At 42.8% G+C, this 21,698-nt stretch overlaps 1 protein-coding gene across 4 annotated transcripts in view; it reads left to right on the forward strand.

The window, feature by feature from the left end:
• Window positions 1–21,698, forward strand: part of LOC310780163 (protein NLRC3-like) — a 121,744-nt gene that overhangs the window by 49,143 nt on the left and 50,903 nt on the right. For all 4 annotated transcript variants that reach the window (XM_083640729.1, XM_083640726.1, XM_083640728.1 and 1 more), the window contains one exon: window positions 20,343–20,389. In XM_083640729.1, the coding sequence (XP_083496855.1) occupies window positions 20,343–20,389 (47 nt within the window). The remainder of the gene's footprint in view (window positions 1–20,342; window positions 20,390–21,698) is intronic.

Below are 21,698 nucleotides of genomic sequence, written 5' to 3' on the forward strand. Positions count from 1 at the left end.
TCCTCCCACGTTCCTGTATCAACAGTTTCTATACCCCCCACCAACAGGTTAAGTCCGTCCTCTGGAGCCAGCCAATTGGTTGGCTCAGCTCTCTCTTTTTCTCTGATAGGCCACCTGCACTGTCCATCTCTCTTGTCACAGGTGTGTTTCACTCAGCACAGATTGTTGGTGATTGACGCCAAATGAGCAACAGGTGTGTAGCCATGGTCAAGCTTGAGACAATTAACAAAAACCAAGTCTAGACAATAAGAGCATGCATAAATTCAAAAGGACACAACAAAACAACCCAAAAATAATTAAGTAAGTAATCTTTATTTGTATAGCGCTTTTCAAAACAAAGTTACAAAGTGCTTCACAAAACATGGTAAAAGATAATACATACTCACAGGTAAAAAATAATGTAAAAAATAGTATAAAACACCAAAATAAAACAATATAAAATAGGATCATTAAAATAATACAAATCAAATAAATAAAAACGACAAATGCTGTAAAAGAGAAGGCGTTCCTGTAAAAATTAGTTTTAAGAAGTGATTTAAAAGAATTTACTGAATTTGCTAGCCTAACGTCCTCAGGAAGGGAGTTCCATAGCCGCGGGGCTCGAACAGCAAATGCCCGGTCTCCTTTAGTAGCGAGGCAGGTTTTCAGAACATTTAAAAGAGTCAGACTAGAGGAACGCAGGCAGCGGCTAGGCTCATAAGGTGCTAATAAATTTAAAATGTATAGGAGCAAGGCCATGTAGTGCTTTAAAAGTAACCAGTAAAATCTTAAAATCACATCTATACTTAACAGGAAGCCATTGAAGGGAGACGAGGATGGGTGTAATATGGTCTTGTCTCTTGGCGTTTGTTAAAAGTCTGGCTGCTGCATTTTGTATCAGCTGGAGACGGGAAATTGATTTTTGACTGAGTCCTGAATATAGAGAATTGCAGTAGTCTAGTCGTGAGGAGATGAATGCATGGATGACTTTTTCAAGGTCCGTTTGTGACAGGCTCTGATTTTGGCTATGTTTCTAAGCTGTAGAAAACAGGATTGGACTACCTTTGTGATTTGTTTGTCAAAACCTAACTCGGAGTCAAAAATCACTCCCAGATTTCGGGAGATTAAACACTGCAAACAAAACTTGCACATGCTAAGTAAAGCACTGCAAAGGAAATAATAAAGAAATACAAAACACTGTCTCACTGCCCGGCTCACATATACCTCGGTTTCAAAAAGTCATGGTATCAAAACCATTAAGTTTTGCCGTCATACCTTCCCCACGGTATCACCTGTTTCCCCCTGAGAGAGAAAGTGTCCAGACAGAGTGCCATTATGGGCCCCTCCCCCCAGCTGCCCAGTTTCAGCAATCAGTGTAGCTGTGATCGTCAAGAAGTCATCAAGTCAATCGTTTACTCCCGTGTGTAGGCTATTGTAATTCAACGTGATAATGGCTGCTGAAGGAGAATCCCCAGAACGTTCCCCCGGCGCGGGCCGCGGGCCCCGTCGAAAAAGACAAACTCTGCGGTGTGTGGGAATATTTTTGGTAAAAGCAGGGATGGCCAGGGAGGATTAGAGGGGGCAATGCCTCAAACATGAATCAGCACATCTACAGGAACAACACCCGTCCTTCCTTATTTGCCAAATTCAAGGTACGTTAAACGTCTTTCGTCATCATACATCGTATCGGACATAATCCATTTCCACCGGCAGGAGGATGAACGTAAAATAAACACTGTCATAGGCTAACGTTATCGATAACATAACATGGCTAATTAGCACTCTACATTAGCGCTGTCTTTGCTCTAACTAACGATAACGACTTGACTGAGCGAACGTCTTATGCCGGCCAGCACGTCGTTATCAAAACGTATTGCACTGAAGAGAAGTAACAACAGTCATTAAGTAAGATGCAGAGGTGTGTGTGTGTGTGTGTGTGTGTGTGATGCACAGAGGCAGAAGTGTGTGTGTGTGTCACACAGAGTTCGTAAAATACAGCAATTAAAAATGGTTCCACTGTTAAAAAGGTGAGACAATGACAATGGGGAAAGTTTAAATGGTTTAATAATTAAGTGTACCCAGGTCAATTAAAACAATAATCAACAATTCCTAAAAGTCCAGTTAAATCCTAATAAAAATGTCCGAGGAGGAGAAGGCTCTGCTGGGCTGCTGTGGTGGGTAGAACAGTCCAATGTCTGATTCGCTGGCGTCCCGTCACAGCACTCTGGGCCGACCCTTGGCTGGCTGTAGAGCTGCTGTGGAGGAGGAGAGGACACCTTCAGGCAGGAGCCACATTCAAAGAGGGTTGATGCACATGCACACAGGCTTGGTTGAGTCACGTTCCTTTACTTAGCTTATAGCGAGCGTTAAACCAAGTCTTTCCGTCCGTGGTGACTCGTCCGGCTGTGTCTGGTCAGGCTGCGTCTCGTTGGCCTCTGTGTCGTGCTGGGCTCTGCTGTGGAAACATAAATGAGGCCCTCAGTCTGGGTTTGCATTCAGGGGTTAGCTCACACACACACAAGGCTTGGGTTCAGCTGATCACATCCCTTTATTTAGCTGATCAAGTGCATTGAACCAAGCCTTTCCGCCTCCGCGTCCCGTCTGGCGCTGTGTGTGATCCGGGTCTGGTTCGCCCACGTCGGTCCGTTCCAGCCACTCGTCCTGCCTCGATCTACTTGCTCTGCCTGTCTGTGTCAGTGCCCTTACAGAAAACACACATGAGTTTCACATGTGTCCACATGAGTTTCACATGTGACCACATGTGCCATATGTGGACACATGTGAAACTCATGTGGACACATGTGGACATCATGTTACCACATGTTATAACATGTGGTAACATATTATAACATGTGGAAAACATGGTATCACATGTTATAACATGTGAAAAATATTTTGCCACATGTTATATTATGTGATGACATGTGGAGCGGATGTGGAAATCATGTTACCACATGCTGTGACATGTGGTAACATGTGGAGCAACAGGTTTTCCACATGTGGAGCACATGTAGAGCACATGTGGAAAATGTGTAGAGCACATGTGGAAAACGTGTAGAGCACATGTGGAAAACATGTAGAGCACATGTGGAAAACATGTAGAGCACATGTGGAAAATGTGTAGAGCACATGTGGAAAACATGTAGAGCACATGTGGAAAACATGTAGAGCACATGTGGGAACCAGGAGAGCACATGTGGAAAACATGTAGAGCACATGTGGGAAAACGTGTAGAGCACATGTGGAAAACATGTAGAGCACATGTGGAAACCAGGAGAGCACATGTGGAAAACATGTAGAGCACATGTGGAAAACATGTAGAGCACATGTGGAAAATGTGTAGAGCACATGTGGAAACCAGGAGAGCAGATGTGGAAAACATGTAAAGCATATGTGGAAAACATGTAAAGCACATGTGGAAAACATGTAGAGCACATGTGGAAACCAGGAGAGCACATGTGGAAAACATGTAGAGCATATGTGGAAAATGTGTAGAGCACATGTGGAAAACATGTAGAGCACATGTGGAAAACATGTAGAGCACATGTGGAAACTAGGAGAGCACATGTGGAAAACATGTAGAGCACCTGTGGAAAATGTGTAGAGCACATGTGGAAACCAGGAGAGCACATGTGGAAAACATGTAGAGCACATGTGGAAACCATGTAGAGCACATGTGGAAAACATGTAGAGCACATGTGGAAACCATGTAGAGCACATGTGGAAAACATGTAGAGCACATGTGGAAAACGTGTAGAGCACATGTGGAAACCAGGAGAGCACATGTGGAAAACATGTAGAGCACATGTGGAAACCATGTAGAGCACATGTGGAAAACATGTAGAGCACATGTGGAAACCATGTAGAGCACATGTGGAAACCATGTAGAGCAGATGTGGAAAACATGTAGAGCACATGTGGAAAACGTGTAGAGCACAAAAAAATAGTAATTAGTGCATCAAGTTGCTAGAGCGTAATGCAAACATTTGTGTGTTCTTCTGTTATCTTCTGGCAACAAGCTTGCAGGTGCACATGTGTGTTAGAGAAGCAAATGGAAATTAAATTAATTGAATGAAAATACAATTAGGCCTATCAAAAACTTGGGGACAATGTTTGCCCCTTGATCATGTTTTTTTGTGTGCATTCTGAGATTTCTTGGAGCATATTTGCCCTTGCCCCTGGCTAATTTTTCCTACAGTGTATCAGGCTACCATGAAAACATAGGGGTCACCTTTTATGTCATCAATCATGTTCAGGAGATTTGATGCAAAATAACTTGGTTATGGTGGAAGATATATAGCCTATGTCAATGGGTGGAAGGTAAAAAGGTAAAACACAATACAAGAGGCTAATACAATCCTGTATAAATCAGTAGTCCCTTAAAATAACCTTACATATAGGCTACATTGATTATTATTATTATTATTATTATTATTATTATTATTATTATTAGCCTATTAGTTATCATTATTATTACCTTCAAGCTATGTTATTTTTTCTACTGTTAACAGAGAGGCGTTAATTAAACTCTAAGTCAGAGCATTGACTAATTAATTTCTGATGCCAGTTTTCCTAATTCAATTGGAACTATTTTGTTTGTTGACAAACTAGTAGTATCACTACGCATTGTGCGCAGTGGAGCCTCCATATGATCTGATATCATGACATGCACTGACAGCGCGGGTCCGCGAGACCATCTCCAAACTTTGCCGCCAATTAGCAGCAGCACCATTCATCAGGACGCACTGCGCTGCGCGAGCGTGGTCCTCTGAAAACAAAACGAACTGGCGGCTTGAAGCAGATATTTGAGGTGAGTGAAGTTAACTAACTTGTCTAACAAGTGTGTTATTTATTGCGACAGAAAGAGGTTATTCACGCATCACTTGCTTGCTAGTTGCTTGTAAGAGGGAGAGAGGGGCTGAGGGGTGAATCGATAGGCAACTTTTTACCGTGTAATATAGAGCCATGCTGCCGAGTCATGCTAGCTGCTGATGTATGCTAGGTTTGCCTGGTCATCCACGTAGCATAATGTACCCTAAATGTCTGAGAGAGAGAGAGTGAGGAGCCGAGCGCAGGACCATACGGGAGGAGATGGGAGATGAGAGCGAGGAGGTCAGTGCCGTGTGTGGAAACATACACATGAGCAAAGTGCACACAGACATACAGTAGGCTACAGGCAGACTGGATACTTGGTGAAAGAAGAGCGGCCAACTAAGAATCTTTCCCACTTTATACAACTGCTACATTTTTAACCTTTATTTCTCCAGGGCAATCACATTGAGATTAACATCTCATTTTACATTAATTTTCTCTCCTCTGAGCTCGAGCCACTAACGTCACGTTAACCTAGGCTAATTCCCTGGAATGTTACATACAATTGGCTAAATTATTAGTTAATTCAGAGTTAGATGATATTGGAGAAGCCAGCCATTTTATTTTATTTTATTTTTAGCCGGAAGTTTTGATATGGCCACACAACCAGGTAAAATCGGCATGGCTACATAAGGTGAATACAACTGCTACATTTTTAACCTTTATTTATCTAGGGCAATCACATTGAGATGTCCATCACGTTTTACATTAAGGGGTTAAGGGGCTTGTTCAAGGGCACCTCAGTGGTGGTAATGAGGGAGGGGCAAGTGCTGCTTTTCACACATGCTTGTCTAATTGACACTGTCTCTTTGTCTATATATTGTGTTTGTGTGCAGGTGTTTGATAATGACATTGTGGGACAAACAGCCAGTGGAGGACACCCAATCTGTTAAGTAAATTGAGATTTTTTTTTCTCCAAAAACCTATTCCTGTTGTTCCTGATTTCTGGAAATAGACATTGCTGTTGAGTTTTCATTTCATTTTATTTTATTTTATTTTGTGTGTGTGCTTTGAGCACCACAAGCCAAGTTCCATTGTATTAAAGAGAAGGCAGACATCTCTATGGCCGATTTGGTCTCCAAAACTCAACAACTCACACCAAAACGGTCTAGATTGACATATGCTGTGGGTGGCTCTAGTTTTAATTACAGGTGACTGGTTTGTTAAATAAAAGATTTGTGCACATAGCTGATGCCATGAGCACAAGGAACCTCAGTGCATTTTGCCTCTATTTACCAATTTTGTTTTGTTTTTGCAATTTTTGTAAATGAAATTTTCAGTGTAGTTGATCACTTTTAAAGTAGCTCATGCTTCACTTTTCTGTAGCACGTTTTCAAACAGCAGTTGAAATATTGACCAAAGAACAGTGTTACTTTGCCACTAATTTATCTGTGTTTGCTTTTCAGTTTGATACAAAGAGTGGCTCCAGAACCAAAACCTGGGTGAAGCAGATGTGGAAGCTCGAGTGGGGAAGCCTGGATGCTACATCACAGAGAAAACAATGGACATAAACAAACAAACAAAAAATACTATTTAAAGGGACACAATGCTGATTTTGCACATAATCTCACACATATCCAAAAACTGTAAACCGTTTTGCAAGCATACATTTAGTTTGACAGTTATTGAGAGTTGATTTAAGTTGTGATTTGTGAATGATATCACTGGTCCATGACTTAACTCAAATCAACTCTCAATAACTGAAATTAATTAATTAAATGAATGCCTGCAAAACTGTTTACATTTTTCGGATTATGTGAGATTTTGTGCAAAATAAATCAGCATTGTTTTTCAATCGAGTTCTTTACTTCTGACTTGACTTAAGGCCTTTGCTCCTCAAGGGATCATAGGCCATTGACATTGGAAATGTCCTCCACCTCACTCCATCTCCTCAATTGAGCCCGCTCCCAGACATTTCTGCCTGCACACCTCTTCTCCAGCTGTTCCTGGGGCGACCTCTTTTCTTCTCAGGTGATGTTGTCTGTTTTGTTGTGTTATTGTTAATTAGTCAGTAGTTTTATTATTTTATTGAGTTTAATTGTAATGAGTCTTTAATTGTCTTCACCACGTTAGTTGATTTGAGTCACACTTTTACTTTTAATACTTTTTACATAAAGACAGGTACAGGCTGACTGTTCAGGTGCACTGCTGTTCTCTCTCCCACTCCCTCTCTGTGTTGCTTGTATTTAATAAATAATTATATTGTTATGTAAACCTGAAATAGTCTTCATTTAACTAGTTCAAGAAAGATTACTTTTGTGATGTTTATCTGGTCTGACTACTCTCAGCATGGGGTGCTGGTTAACAAGCATTCAACCATAGACCAGCATGTTGTGTTTGACACCAGCAAGACCAGCATAGCTGGTGTATGCTGGTCACACCAGCATACCAGCAGATGTTGGTGTGACCAGTATACCCATGGGAATTACATGGGTTTCACATGTAATATCATAGGTTTCACATGCAAATCCATATGGGATACACATGGGTATTGATGTGGGTTTAACATGGGAATTTACATGGGTTTCACATGTTATCCCATAGGTTTCACATGTAATCCCATGGGTTTCACATGTAATCCCATGGGTTTCACATGGGAATTCATATGGTTTTAACATGGGAATTCACATGGGTTTCACATGTTATCCCATAGGTTTCACATGTAATCCCATGGGTTTCACATGGGAATTCATATGGTTTTAACATGGGAATTTACATGGGTTTCACATGTTATTCCATAGGTTTCACATGTAATCCCATGGGTTTCACATGGGAATTCATATGGTTTTAACATGGGAATTTACATGGGTTTCACATGTAATCCCATAGGTTTCACATGGGAATTCATATGGGTTTAACATGGGAATTTACATGGGTTTCACATGTAATCCCATGGGTTTCACATGTAATCCCATGGGTTTCACATGGGAATTCATATGGGTTTAACATGGGAATTTACATGTCTTTCACATGTAATCCCATAGGTTTTACATGGGTTTCACCTGCAATCCAATAGGTTTTACATGGGTTTCACATGTAATCCCATAGGTTTCACATGGGAATTTGTATTAATTTACAATGGGAATTTACATGGGTTTCACATGTAATCACATAGGTTTCACATGTTATCACATGGGAATTTACATGGGTTTCACACATTTCACATGTGAAAACGTTCCAAAACCACATGCTTTCATGGGAAAAGCACATGTGATCACATGTGTTTCACATGTGATCACATGTGAAATTTCACATGTGATCACATGTTTGCACATGTGAAAAATGCACATGTGAAATTTCATGTGGAAAAATTGCCTGTGCAAAATCACATGTGATCACATGTGATCACATGTGATTATTTCACATGTGAAGTTCATGTGCTTTTTCTGTAAGGGTGCACTCCTCTGTTGTTCTCCTCCTGTACACCTGTCTCCAATCCTTTAAAAGCACATCTCCAAAGACCTTGTCTCGTTGTTAGCCAATCCGAATGTCTTGAGGCTGTAAGGGGGTGTGGTCAAGTCCATGTTCACAGCTGTTCCCATTCAATGATCCTTCAGTTCAATCATGCAATTGTATGACACACCAAACTCATGCAAAAGTAAAATGAGAATGCATAACTAAAACCACACAGCACACAATTAAAAAACTAATTGATAAATAGTGATAAAAGCCACGCTGTAGAATCAAAGCCACACAATAGAATACAAGGCATGTAAAATATAAGGATCATAGGTATAAAACAACTTAAAGGATGTACCACTGTGACATGTGTGTGTGTGTGTGTGTGTGTGTGTGTGTGTGTGACGCACAGAGGCAGAAGTGTGTGTGTGTGTGTTTACATTATGTCTGCTTGCATCCATTATACAGTAAGCTAGCAATGTGCTACACTATTTCTCCTATTTCTAGACTGTGCTGTACAGCAACTTTCTTCCAAAATATCTGGATCTCTAATATTTGCCCTACAGTACGTTTGGATACAAATAAAAGTGTGTGTGTGTGTGTGTGTGTGTGTGTCTGTGTCTGTGTCTGTCTGTGTGTGTGTGTGTGTGTGTGTGTGTGTGTGTGTGTGTGTGTGTGTGTGTGTGTGCATTAACATTGAAACAATAATTTTTGTCCAGTGCCCAATCCAATTTGACAAAAGATAAGCATGTGTGTTTTAGTTTTACATAAGTTAATTAGATGAAATAAATAAAATAAAATTCATTTTGTTCAATAACCCCAAAAAAAATGTAGGCTATTTTTTTGTTGCCAGATTTCACAATAACAGATAAAGGTCCGCGATACCGCGATACCGTGAAACCGTGGTATTTTTGTCCAAGGTTATCATAGCCTACCGTCAAAAACTCATACCATTGCATCTCTAGGCGCGACAGCGACGATATTATGTTTTACTCACCCAAATAACATTAGTTTCATTCTGATCCCCCTAGAAGATATTCAGATCCATGTAGAGTCCTGGAACTGGCCAAAACAGGCATAAATGGGGGATATGTCGTTCACACTGTAAATAACATATTTCCTGTCACATCGTGGTTCATTATGGTTGTTATATAATTATGAGAACATGAATTAGCTATGTAATGAACCTCCGTGCTGCCGACAGCCTGCTCTGTTTGTTGTCCGAGTGTCCGTCACATAGATAACACTTCCCGCTTTCTCTCCCACTGTTGTTTGTAATCGATATATGGCCTTATTCCATACGAGCGGCAATTGAATTGAATCGCCGCTGAAATGACACTCTCCGCTAAAGCACTCTCATCTGACCTCCCTTACATGAGTGCCAAGGCGGCCATCATGAAGGGGATTGAGCTCCCCCCAGCAGCCATAGCCTGCTCTCAGATGATGTCTATAATGAGCCTGCCGTCGAAGCCCGCCTTCCCTTCTGGCCCAGCATACCAGATAGCAGCATACAACTAAAGGAGTGTGTTTTGCTGAACCCAGCAAAGAACAAACCCCGGCAATGAGGTGGTGGGCTGACATTACGAGGGTAGCTAGCGAAACCGACTCCGGTTTTCCCTCTGTCCCACCTCTAGAAGCCAGCCTGGTGGCTATCCTCCTTCCCAGATCAGCTCTCTTTGGGCACCGCAAATTGACACCCACCGCCGACAGAGATGTGACCTACGCCCAGCTAACGGAGAAATCTCATCGGTGTGCAGCACAGACAATGGCGGCACAAACCAATATGGTACTGCTGGCCTCAGCCGTCGAGCGGCGTTCCCCCCGAGATTGCCACTGAGGTGGGGAAATATATGATGGCGATTCTCCAGCTGGCCCAGGCATCCACCGTCAACTCTTCCCGAATCATAGCCTGGCAGACACAGATACAAAGAAACATCTGGCTAAACAACTCTCATATTCCGCCCAACGTTCGTATAACTCTGTTTGATGGCTATATTTCCCCTGACAGGTTATTTGGCCCAAAACTACAGAATGTAGTGAGCCCTATCCAACAAGCTACAGAGGAAGAGGAGAGGCTACACAAACTGTGTAGTCTAGCCACCTAGCCTTCAACAGTTGTGTAAGCTGTGATTATGGGCAAAGCAAACTGCCACAAAGCCCCAGCGAGAAAGGCATGGAAGAAGCCACCGGCAAACTGCGGCTCCAGCCCCAGCTCCAAGCCGTTGGCATGAGTGCTCCGCTCCCCGCTCTCCAGCTGCAGCCAAGTACGCTCAAAGCACGCTCAACCCACCGGCGCTAAGTGCCTCACCAAAGGAAGAACATCTCGGGCCCATCTCGGGCCGCCCAGCCCGAGATGGGCCCAGTTCCGCCGCTCCCTCTCCTAAGCGAGGCGGCTGGACCTAGCAAGGTCAAAATAAACATCTGACTTCCCGGTTGAGACCCAAAGACATAAAGGCCCTTTTAAGGGCCGCCACCTTTTTAATAAAGAGCTTATTATTCTCAATCTAAGCATACCACCGTCTCCGTTAGAGCGACTGTGAAAACCAGTTTAGTGCCGGGTGTTTGCCTACTCTTCACCAGAGTCATAAAAAGTGCCCTAACAAATGCCCACGTTCAAAGAAACTCTGGTTTTGTGTAGGAGGGTAACACAGAGTGCGGTCTTATTGCCCAGGCATAACACCACGATCATCCGCTCACCTAAAGTGGTCAGAACAGCACCACCGGCCAAGCGGCGTAATGTCTGGATAACAACGTAGTCTAAATATCACCCGCTAGATAAGAAAAGAACAACATATGTCCTCAACCCCCTTTAAAAAAAAACCCTCTCTTAAAAAACGAAGATAATGGGGATAAAGCGTATGTTTCTGATAGTTCACAAGCTTGACGGCGCCTACAGAAAAATAATCTTTCCCTGCACTTTTCGCCGTCATGAAACTAACTTGGTTTCCACTACCAGAGCCTCAGCGTAATGTTGAATGGCAGCAGAGTTTGATATAAAACCTGAAATATCACCAGCTTGATATTAAAAGAAACAACATACGTTTTTACTCCCTCTCCCTCTTAACTAGAGATATCGGGGATGAAGGGTAAATGTGTTTTCTGATAGTACACAAGCTTGACGGCGCTGACATGAAAAATGCCGTCAACAGAAACCTCACTTTCCTGAGGGTTTTTGACGTTCAGACTCGCTTGTCTTCTATACTATCAGAGCATCATCTCCTAAAAACGTTCATATAATACGTTTCCTGCGAGACCGCAGCTTTGCAAAGATAAAACTACGAGGGAGCCTCTTAATATAACATCGTGCTTAATGAGACTTCCACGGCGCCGATGAAAGGGATTAGTCTTCCTCACCGAAGCCCGTGTAAAGAGCTTCCCGCTCGGCCACACTGTTCATGACAGCCTTGCTGCTTCACGGAGCTCCAGAACGGCCCCAACAGAAAAAGCTTGGCTCAAAGCAAACCTCCTTAGTGGCCACATCGAAAAAGCTTCCTCCCACTTTTTCAAGCGGACGGTATGGACTCAACCATCCCAGAAGGGGACAAGCGACACAAAGGGCCGAGGTCTGGCTCGGAAAACTAGACATGAATGACCTTTCTGAGGCATGCCTACTAAATAAAATAAAATTCCCATAAACAAAAAAAAGTGTGGGATGGCAAGAGTGAGATATGCTCCTTTCTGCCATCTACATCATAGGACGACAGCACTCACTATGCCTTTCAAAACAGTTATGACAGTGAGGTGCATGATCATGAAATTTAAAGAATAAATAAAGTTCTCCTATTATGAAAGGTTTATGACACAGCTGAAAAGCTCATAAATTAATTCATAAAAGAAAAGAAAACCTTCCTCTCTTATAAAAAATTAAGATGAAAGGTTAGAGCATAATTATTGGAGAAAAACTAGTGAAATCTTCATTTATAAGTCCTCTCTCAGGCTATATCTTTTATTCAACTGAAAGATGTTAACAGCCATGATACACTTATTTCAAATAAGAAGCGGCAATGAGAGAACTATGTAAGTGCTTATGCAAAGACACTGACAATAAGGAAAAGGTTTTTCCCCCTCTTGACCCCTTTTCTACATCCCCTTATATTCGTTCAAAATAACTTCTCTGCCTTTGGGTAGTTTCGGTGCTAAAACAAAGGACTCTCCAGAGCTATTTTCACACATGAACTCCGGATCAGGTGAGGGTTGCTCCCCACTGAGCCTGCCCCGGATGATACGTGAAGTGTACCCTTTCACACATGAGGCATGTTGCATTCTCACATGAGTAGCACCTCCGCAGAGTTTGTAAAGTAGAGAGGGGACGGGCGGCGGGGGTGGGGGAATTTGGGCATGACCACACAATGGGGAGTTGTGAAAACTAAAAATGCATAATGGGCGATAACTGCCTAACGTTCACGGCATATAATCGTTTGCGCATAACGTTAGTAAGTAATTAATTACAGGTGAAGTAAACATCAAAAGATGCTCCGCTACAAACAGAAACCGCAGGACCACTACTAGAATTATACAGAATACAGGAAGCTAGACGTTTTTACCTTCAAAATAAAATATTTGTTGTATTACTTAATCAGAATGTCGACTCACTATGGGTTAAAATTGACTTTTCGAAGGGAGCAGATATTCTTCCAGGTTATCTCCGTTCTGTATCTTTCGAAACACACACAAAAAAACATTACACATGCATTTACTTTATTTAATTGCCATTATTGCGAAGGTTATACCCAGAAGTTTTCGTTTTATACTGCCTGACTTGACGCTACTTGGAATTTGCGGTTCTGTAATTGAATCTTCACAAACGCTGTGTAAACGTTAAATCAAAGACATGAACGCAACCAGATCCAGATACCCTACCTAGCGATGTCCAATACTGGGAAGCAGGACGAATGTGTGTGCTGTGCGAAGCAGACATGAAATCAGATCAGAGCCATGAGCCTTTCAATCCAGCAATCCAGCAACATGTTGGCTGTCGCACACGGAGCAGTTTTGAGCTTCATTTGGAAACCAAATGGCATGATGTGTTTTTTGCTCGCTCATTCACATCGACTATTTATATAATAATAATCTGTCACGATGTCTCTGTCCTCATGCACTCACTGAGCTGACTACCTTCACGGACCTCTGGAGGGGGGGGGGGGGGGGGGTGACAATACGCTTCTGCGACTACAGCTGGGGCTACACTTCCCTCCGTCTAGGAGGAGCATGAGCCACGAAAATCTGTTCACACATGAGCCCCATGCGGATGGCCTCTAGATAACTCCTGAATTCCAAACATGTCTGAAAGCAGCTTAAGGAGGGTTATCTTGTTTTTCCCGGAAAAACACATACCCAAAGGTGCTATGTTCGCCCATGGGTTTTTTGTCTTTTTCCAAGGTTATTATTCTTCCCCCACGAACCATAATTTGGTTAGCAGAAAATACTACAAAAAACAAGGCTTTTTTCTGGAAAGGCGGACACGACTCATCATAAACTGCACATGCTACAGTATGAAGAGACAATCCTCTCTCTAAAAAGCATGGAAATAGGCTGGAATTATACCAATACTTCTCCTATTTTGAACTACAGTATAACACTTTTTTGGATTAAACACACCTATTTCCCCAAAAGCGCAAATTCTCGGGACGTCAGATGTGCCAAAAATGGGGTAGTCTGGTCCCTCCCCTCCCGCGGAGGTGTGGCCTAGGACGACCTTGTATGTCACCAACCTGAGCTAATGACCGGTCGACAGCCACCCAGACCAGGTGTGTCACAGTGTGTGTTGACTACATCAAGCGCCGCCTTTTGGTTCCAGAAACTAGGTCCAGGGCGAATGCTAATAGAAAATGAATAATAGCAGAGGTCGTTTGGGCCTGAGCACACTGCTAGACGATAGTGAAGAAATGTACTATCGGGAGACGAGCAACAGATAAGCCAGGGGATTATACCCAGTTTGCGGACCTGAAAGGGGAAGGTCTGCAAAGGGGCAATGGTTGGTAATACCTAAACTTTTAGTTTTGAGTCCTAAGCAAGTCATAGTATGCTCTTCCATTTTAACACATTGAGTGCCACAGCGCTTCAGTAAAATTGTCTGCAGCCTGTGCCAGATTCACTTCCATTCAGTTGAAAACAGCTATAGAATTTTTTCTATTAGGGCTATATTAACAGGGCTGGACTTTAACACTTTCAGTGCCACGGCCCTTGGGCAAAAGGTTGCTTGCTGTGCCACATAGGCCGCAATGCATTTTAAAACAGTCATATAATTTCTTTAATAATTACTATGTAAACAGTGAACACGCACAAATAACGATGAGACTCTCTTCTATCACCTGCAAAAAAAAGTTTATTGATCCCATTTTCCGTTCTTTAGTTATGAGCCGGAGAAGATAGCTTGATTGAACGAAAAAAAGAGCTTTTTTTCTACGAGCTGAGATAATGAGCCTTTTGTGAAATTAAACATTTCAAGCACATCACTGACTCTGAAGCTAATTTTCTGATGTAGTCACACCTCAAAAATAATTTCCTTCAATAAAACAGTGAAGGCAAGGGAATTTTGTTTGGAAGAATAATATTTTTAGCTGAAACCAGCAGCGCTGGCGCCTGCATGCGCTGCTGGTTGCAGCTTCTTGCTGATCTTTTGCTGCTGGTGGGCATCGGATATTCTGGCTTGCGTTTGCCAACCCTGTCCTGCTGTCTGGGTCTGTGTTGTGTACTTGGCTCTGCGTGCCCACTACCCCCCCTCCTCCCCCCCCCCCCCCCCCCCCCCCCGTTGTGGGCGGAGTGTCTCTCTGCTCTGCTGTTTTCTCGTTTTCTCTGCCTGTGCTCAGCACTGAAAAAGTCTGCTAGATCCTGCTTTTTTACAGCCGCGTGTACCAGCTCCCATGCTTCGAGTTGAGAATAATAACAAATCCACGGCTGATCATGTGTTGCAGCGGACACGGAGGCTGTTGCAGCGGACATCGAGGTGCTCAATTGTGATAGCAGATTGGCTGCTGCAGGGGCACAGCTAAACGTTGCTTCAATGAAGCCGCTGCATACGGACGGATGCGATGCGATTTCCTTCCCCCCAATGACTTCTTCTGTGTGTTTCACTCCACGTTCTCTCATCTGGAGAGCGCTGTCGCCACCTAAGGGTTCTGTAAAATAGGTTAGACACATTCAATACCTCTGAATATTGTAAGAGGCGATGTAAGAGGCATAGATCGACACCCCCCCGTCAAAAAAAAAAAATCGAGTTATGACGCCATTTGGCGTCGCTGGCACTGTACGGTAAATTTCTAATGACGCCATATGGCGTCGCTGGCACTGAATGTGTTAATGAAACATTGAACACTCCTGCTTCTTCCAAAGAAGAAATTTTGTTTCTAGACAGTTCCATTATGAAATGACAGGCTCTGAAAAAAGTGCACTTTCAAGGGTTTTCTGTCGTTTTTTTTTACTTTCCAAGATATAGTCACTTTTATGAATACCTTTTGCACTCTAATTTCGAGCACATTCACTGACTCTGGCTGGTGTTTTCTGATGTGGTGGCGTGGTGTGGTTTCTGTGCAGCCTGCGTGCCCCCCCCCCCCCCCCTCCCCCCCCTCCCCCCCTCTCCACCTCTGAGCTGCGGGCTCCTCCCCACACGCACAGAGTTTGTTTTCTCACAGACTCCGTTTTTGCCCCGGACGAATCCCAGCGCGCATCAAGGAAATGCCAAACGCGACTGAACGAAAAGGCTTGGCCGTTCGGCTTCGGATGCTGGCTTTCTGGCAGGGAATCGTGTGGAGATAGATAGAAGCATAAGAGCTCAGTTGTGAGCGCGGATGCAGCCGAGCCCACTCTCCGCTGCGGACAGAGCAAGCTATACGGCTCTGGCTGAAGCATGCATCGGTTTCCTCTTTGATCACGTCTTTCCCTGCTGTCTCCTGCACAAACTAAAGGATCTGAGGTGGGTGGCGCAGCTCCCGTGTCTATGTTTAAGGTGGCGCCGTGTGATCCCTTGAAGGGATTCATGCTCACTGGCTGGGTACGACCTTAAACAGCAGAATTATGGAATAATATGAATTATGATTTTAGGACGTGCACAGACGTCCTTGGCACTGAACGTTACTTTTTTTTAGGACGTGCACAGACGTCCTTGGCACTCAATGTGTTAACAACAGAGTAATAATCTATACTATAATGAGGATATCGTCTGTCTCTCTCTCTGTCTCTCTCTCTGTCTGTCCTTCGCGTATCTCCAGAACCGTCGCTCGGATCGACTTGAAACTCGGGGGTGCGCTGATGGCGACCCAACAGAGTGCGGTGCCCTGTTTTCGTGCCATTCGGACGCGAAACACTTTCGATATTAATACATTTGTGTTCAATCAAGCGTGTGCCCCTTCAAGCCCTGGCTGATCTGGGCTAAGTGTCAACACTGCTGTGACTACAGTCGTTGAGTAAACAGGGTCGTTAACTAAATCAACATCGAGTCCTTGAGATTGAATGGGGGGGGGGGAGGGTGTTATCTTACAAGGGGTCCTTGGCTGAAAAACATTTGAGAACCTCTGCTCTAGGGCATCACCACTTCCGGGAACCCGCATCCTGTGTAATTGCCAGAGTAAAACCTGACCATTTCCACCACTGCTTATGGATGAGCATCATCTGCTGCATGCCATCGAGAACCGTTGGTCGGATCGACTTCAAACTTTGGGAGTGTGCCCTATTGTGCAGTGCAGTGCCCTGTTTTGTGCAATTCGGCATAGCGCCACCTTCTGGCAACATAGAAAATGTGGTTTATCTCAAGAACCATTCGTCAGATCGACTTCAACTTTGGGGAGTGTGCTGAGAGCCACTCGACACAGTGCAGTGCCGAATTTCGTGTAATTCGGCACAGCGCCACCTATTGGCCACACAAAAAGTGGTTTATCTGGAGAACCGTTCGTCCGATCGACTTCAAACTCGAGGAGTGTGCTTAGGGGGAGTCAAGGAGGTGCAGGGAGCTGAATTCCGTGTAATTTGGCATAGCGCCACCTACTGGCAAGACAAAAAGCGCTTTATCTCCATAGCCATTCATCTGATCCACTTCAAACTTCTTAAGTGTGCTGCTGGGAACCTGACATAGAGCAGTGCCGAATTTTGTGCAATTCGGCACAGCGCCACCTACTGGCAACACAAAAAGTGCTTTATCTTGAGAACCGTTCATCCGATTGACTTCAAACTTGGGGACTGTGCTCCTGGGAACTCAAAGTAGTGTGGCGCTGAGTTTTTTGCAATTTGACATAGTGCCACCTGCTGGCAACACAAAAAGCAGTTTATCTCGAGAAACATTTGTCCGATTGTGACTTTAAACTTGGGGAGTGCGCTGCTCGGACCCCGATGGAGTGCGGTGCCGCATTTCATGCAATTTGGACTTATTCCAGGACTGTCTGTATGTCTGTCCTTCGCGTCTCTCGAGAACCGTTTGTCGGATCGACTTCAAACTTGCGCTTAGGGGGACCTGACAGAGTGCAGTGTGTGCAGGGGGAAGCGCCTACGGGGTGGTGCATGGGGGAACGGGCACTGCACTAGTATATAAAATTTACACAAATCATGAATGCTTTTTAAAGTTTGTATTCATTTGTTAAAACAAGTTTATACTATTGTTTACAGTAGATATTTATGTTGGCTACTATAGGCTATAGTCAGGTTTTTATCAGTTCCTTGTGTATTTTTTTCTTGTGTTTGTTCCTGCAACCCAATTTTCAGCCTGTTCTTCTATTCTTACATCTTTGGCTTTTATTTACAATTTGTAAAACACTTTGTAATTGTGCTATATAGGCTATATAAAATAGGCTAGATTAGGCCTGTTTCTCCTTCCTGTTGATATCATATCTTTCATAATGGTTAACAGTAGGCTAGATTAGGCCTGTTTCTCCTTCCTGTTGATATCAAGTCTTTCATAATGGTTAACAGTAGGCTAGATTAGGCCTGTTTCTCCTTCCTGTTGATATCAAGTCTTTCATAATGGTAAACAGTAGGCTAGATTAGGCCTGTTTCTCCTTCCTGTTGATATCAAGTCTTTCATAATGGTTAACAGTAGGCGAGATTAGGCCTGTTTCTCCTTCCTGTTGATATCATGTCTTTCATAATGGTTAACAGTGGGCTAGATTAGGCCTGTTTCTCCTTCCTGTTGATATCAAGTCTTTCATAATGGTTAACAGTAGGCGAGATTAGGCCTGTTTCTCCTTCCTGTTGATATCATGTCTTTCATAATGGTAAACAGTAGGCTAGATTAGGCCTGTTTCTCCTTCCTGTTGATATCAAGTCTTTCATAATGGTTAACAGTAGGCGAGATTAGGCCTGTTTCTCCTTCCTGTTGATATCATGTCTTTCATAATGGTAAACAGTAGGCTAGATTAGGCCTGTTTCTCCTTCCTGTTGATATCAAGTCTTTCATAATGGTTAACAGTAGGCGAGATTAGGCCTGTTTCTCCTTCCTGTTGATATCATGTCTTTCATAATGGTAAACAGTAGGCTAGATTAGGCCTGTTTCTCCTTCCTGTTGATATCAAGTCTTTCATAATGGTTAACAGTAGGCGAGATTAGGCCTGTTTCTCCTTCCTGTTGATATCATGTCTTTCATAATGGTTAACAGTGGGCTAGATTAGGCCTGTTTCTCCTTCCTGTTGATATCAAGTCTTTCATAATGGTTAACAGTAGGCTAGATTAGGCCTGTTTCTCCTTCCTGTTGATATCAAGTCTTTCATAATAGTTAACAGTAGGCTAGATTAGGCCTGTTTCTCCTTCCTGTTGATATCAAGTCTTTCATAATGGTTAACAGTAGGCGAGATTAGGCCTGTTTCTCCTTCCTGTTGATATCAAGTCTTTCATAATGGTTAACAGTAGGCGAGATTAGGCCTGTTTCTCCTTCCTGTTGATATCAAGTCTTTCATAATGGTTAACAGTAGGCTAGATTAGGCCTGTTTCTCCTTCCTGTTGATATCAAGTCTTTCATAATGGTTAACAGTAGGCTAGATTAGGCCTGTTTCTCCTTCCTGTTGATATCAAGCATTTCATAATGGTTAACAGTAGGCTAGATTAGGCCTGTTTCTCCTTCCTGTTGATATCAAGTCTTTCATAATGGTTAACAGTAGGCGAGATTAGGCCTGTTTCTCCTTCCTGTTGATATCATGTCTTTCATAATGGTTAACAGTAGGCTAGATTAGGCCTGTTTCTCCTTCCTGTTGATATCATGTCTTTCATAATGGTTAACAGTAGGCTAGATTAGGCCTGTTTCTCCTTCCTGTTGATATCATGTCTTTCATAATGGTTAACAGTAGGCGAGATTAGGCCTGTTTCTCCTTCCTGTTGATATCATGTCTTTCATAATGGTTAACAGTAGGCTAGATTAGGCCTGTTTCTCCTTCCTGTTGATATCAAGTCTTTCAAAATGGTTAACAGTAGGCTAGATTAGGCCTGTTTCTCCTTCCTGTTGATATCAAGTCTTTCATAATGGTTAACAGTAGGCTAGATTAGGCCTATTTCTCCTTCCTGTTGATATCAAGTATTTCATCATGGTTAACAGTAGGCTAGATTAGGCCTGTTTCTCCTTCCTGTTGATATCAAGTCTTTCATAATGGTTGAATTGCCTCTGTGTATGAAATGTGCTATACAAATAAACTTGACTTGACTTAACAGTAGGCTAGATATTTAGGCCTGTTTCTCCTTCTCATCAGAAATGTGGGGTTTTCCTTTGCATCTCTGGCTAGTTGGTTGGTTTAAAAAGCACACATCAGCTGACAAACAAACAGGCAAGATGGCCGTGTGTCAGAAACTGCGGTAACAACCCTGATTGAGACGCATATTCCGAATGCGCTGTATACATGTCCAAAGAAGGCGCCTAAACCCGAATAATATTGGCATATTCCACATCTTAATCGGAAAAGTCTAAATTCGGAAAAAGGCCTAATTCAGAAAATCCAACCGGAATATGGTGTTTACATGACTCTTATCAAATTCAGAACATTGTCATTTTCTGAATAATAGTGGAATATTAGTGTGCATGTAAACGTAGTCACTGGGAAGTTCAGGAATGAGGTTTACTGTTTGTTTATCAAATAGATTATATTGATCTGACATTATGTAAATGTTTAACCCCCTTCCCACAGTGTGGACCATGGTGGAGTGCAGATGTTGAAACCAGGTCTGAGGAAGTGTAAGTGTGTATTTAATTTGATTATTGAAAACATAATATTCCTATTTAAATACAAACATCATCAGAATCAGAATCAGAATCAGAAACACTTTATTGCCAAATGCATCACAAGGACACACAGGAATTAATTCTGGTGAATCAGCACACTCGGCAAGATACAAATAAACATACGTATACGACAGTGAATACAAGACATTCAGGACATGAAAGAGCATAGTTGGTTACAACCATTAGTTTTGACATATATTTACTCAAATCTTTCTCTGAAAAAAAATGGCTGACAAAATGCTTCTTCATGAAACTGAAGAAAATAATGAACTATTCATCTGTTAATAAATTAACAACCACTAAACACAACCTATGTATTGTCACGGTCTGACAGCCACACACCCACAGACACCCGCACGCAAACACACACACACACACACACACACATACACACACACACACACACAAACACACACACACACACACACACACACACACACACACACACACACACACACACACACACACATTTTAACAATTTATTTATATCCACATAGAAGAAAACGGTACAAGGACACAAATATAGAGGTGCAGTACATTCACAAAATGGACCAGTGCCATCGTCTCACAATACAGACCATAATATTCAGTTCTCAGGGGTACAAGTAGCAGTGCCTCCTCCATATATGGTGCTGCTAGCAGAGACAGCACAGTACTTTGCAAGCCGTTTAGCCTTTTTGGGCATCCCAATTTATTGAAGCCATCTTACGAACAACCTGTGAGTATGTCCTAGGCTGCCAAATATGAAAGCAAATAGTTTGCACCTGCAACCAGCTGTGAGATATTTTATCTTTATCTTTATTGTTTATTTGAGCAGGGACAGTACACAATAAATATATTGCACTAGAGATAGCTAAAAGCTAATTTGCATCTGTAGTCCCTGTGCGCACACAGTACAGATGGTGTTTAGGAGTGGTTGGTATTTAATGACCTTGGTCATAAAGCCTTCCTCTAGGCTAGTCAAAGGTGCAGACTACATCTAGAACAAACACTTCTCTGGAATCTTCATTAACAAATACAACATCTGGAGTCTTGACAGCCACACGTGGAAAAAGGACCTGGGCTATTATTACAGATGGAGGGTTTGACAGGATGCTTGTACCTTCTCACTGAGGGTGGGACATTATTTGATGTCATGTGTTTTGAGGTCCACTATTCTGTGGTGACGTGCTGTGTACATTCCTTTGTGAGCATAACAACTATTCTACTATATACTAACTGGCCCCCCTTTACCTCACAGACCTCCTCTCCCCCTACCAAC

Source organism: Poromitra crassiceps (genome assembly GCF_964638095.1).
Source record: "Poromitra crassiceps genome assembly, chromosome: 7".
In the NCBI taxonomy this organism is placed as follows: domain Eukaryota; kingdom Metazoa; phylum Chordata; class Actinopteri; order Beryciformes; family Melamphaidae; genus Poromitra; species Poromitra crassiceps.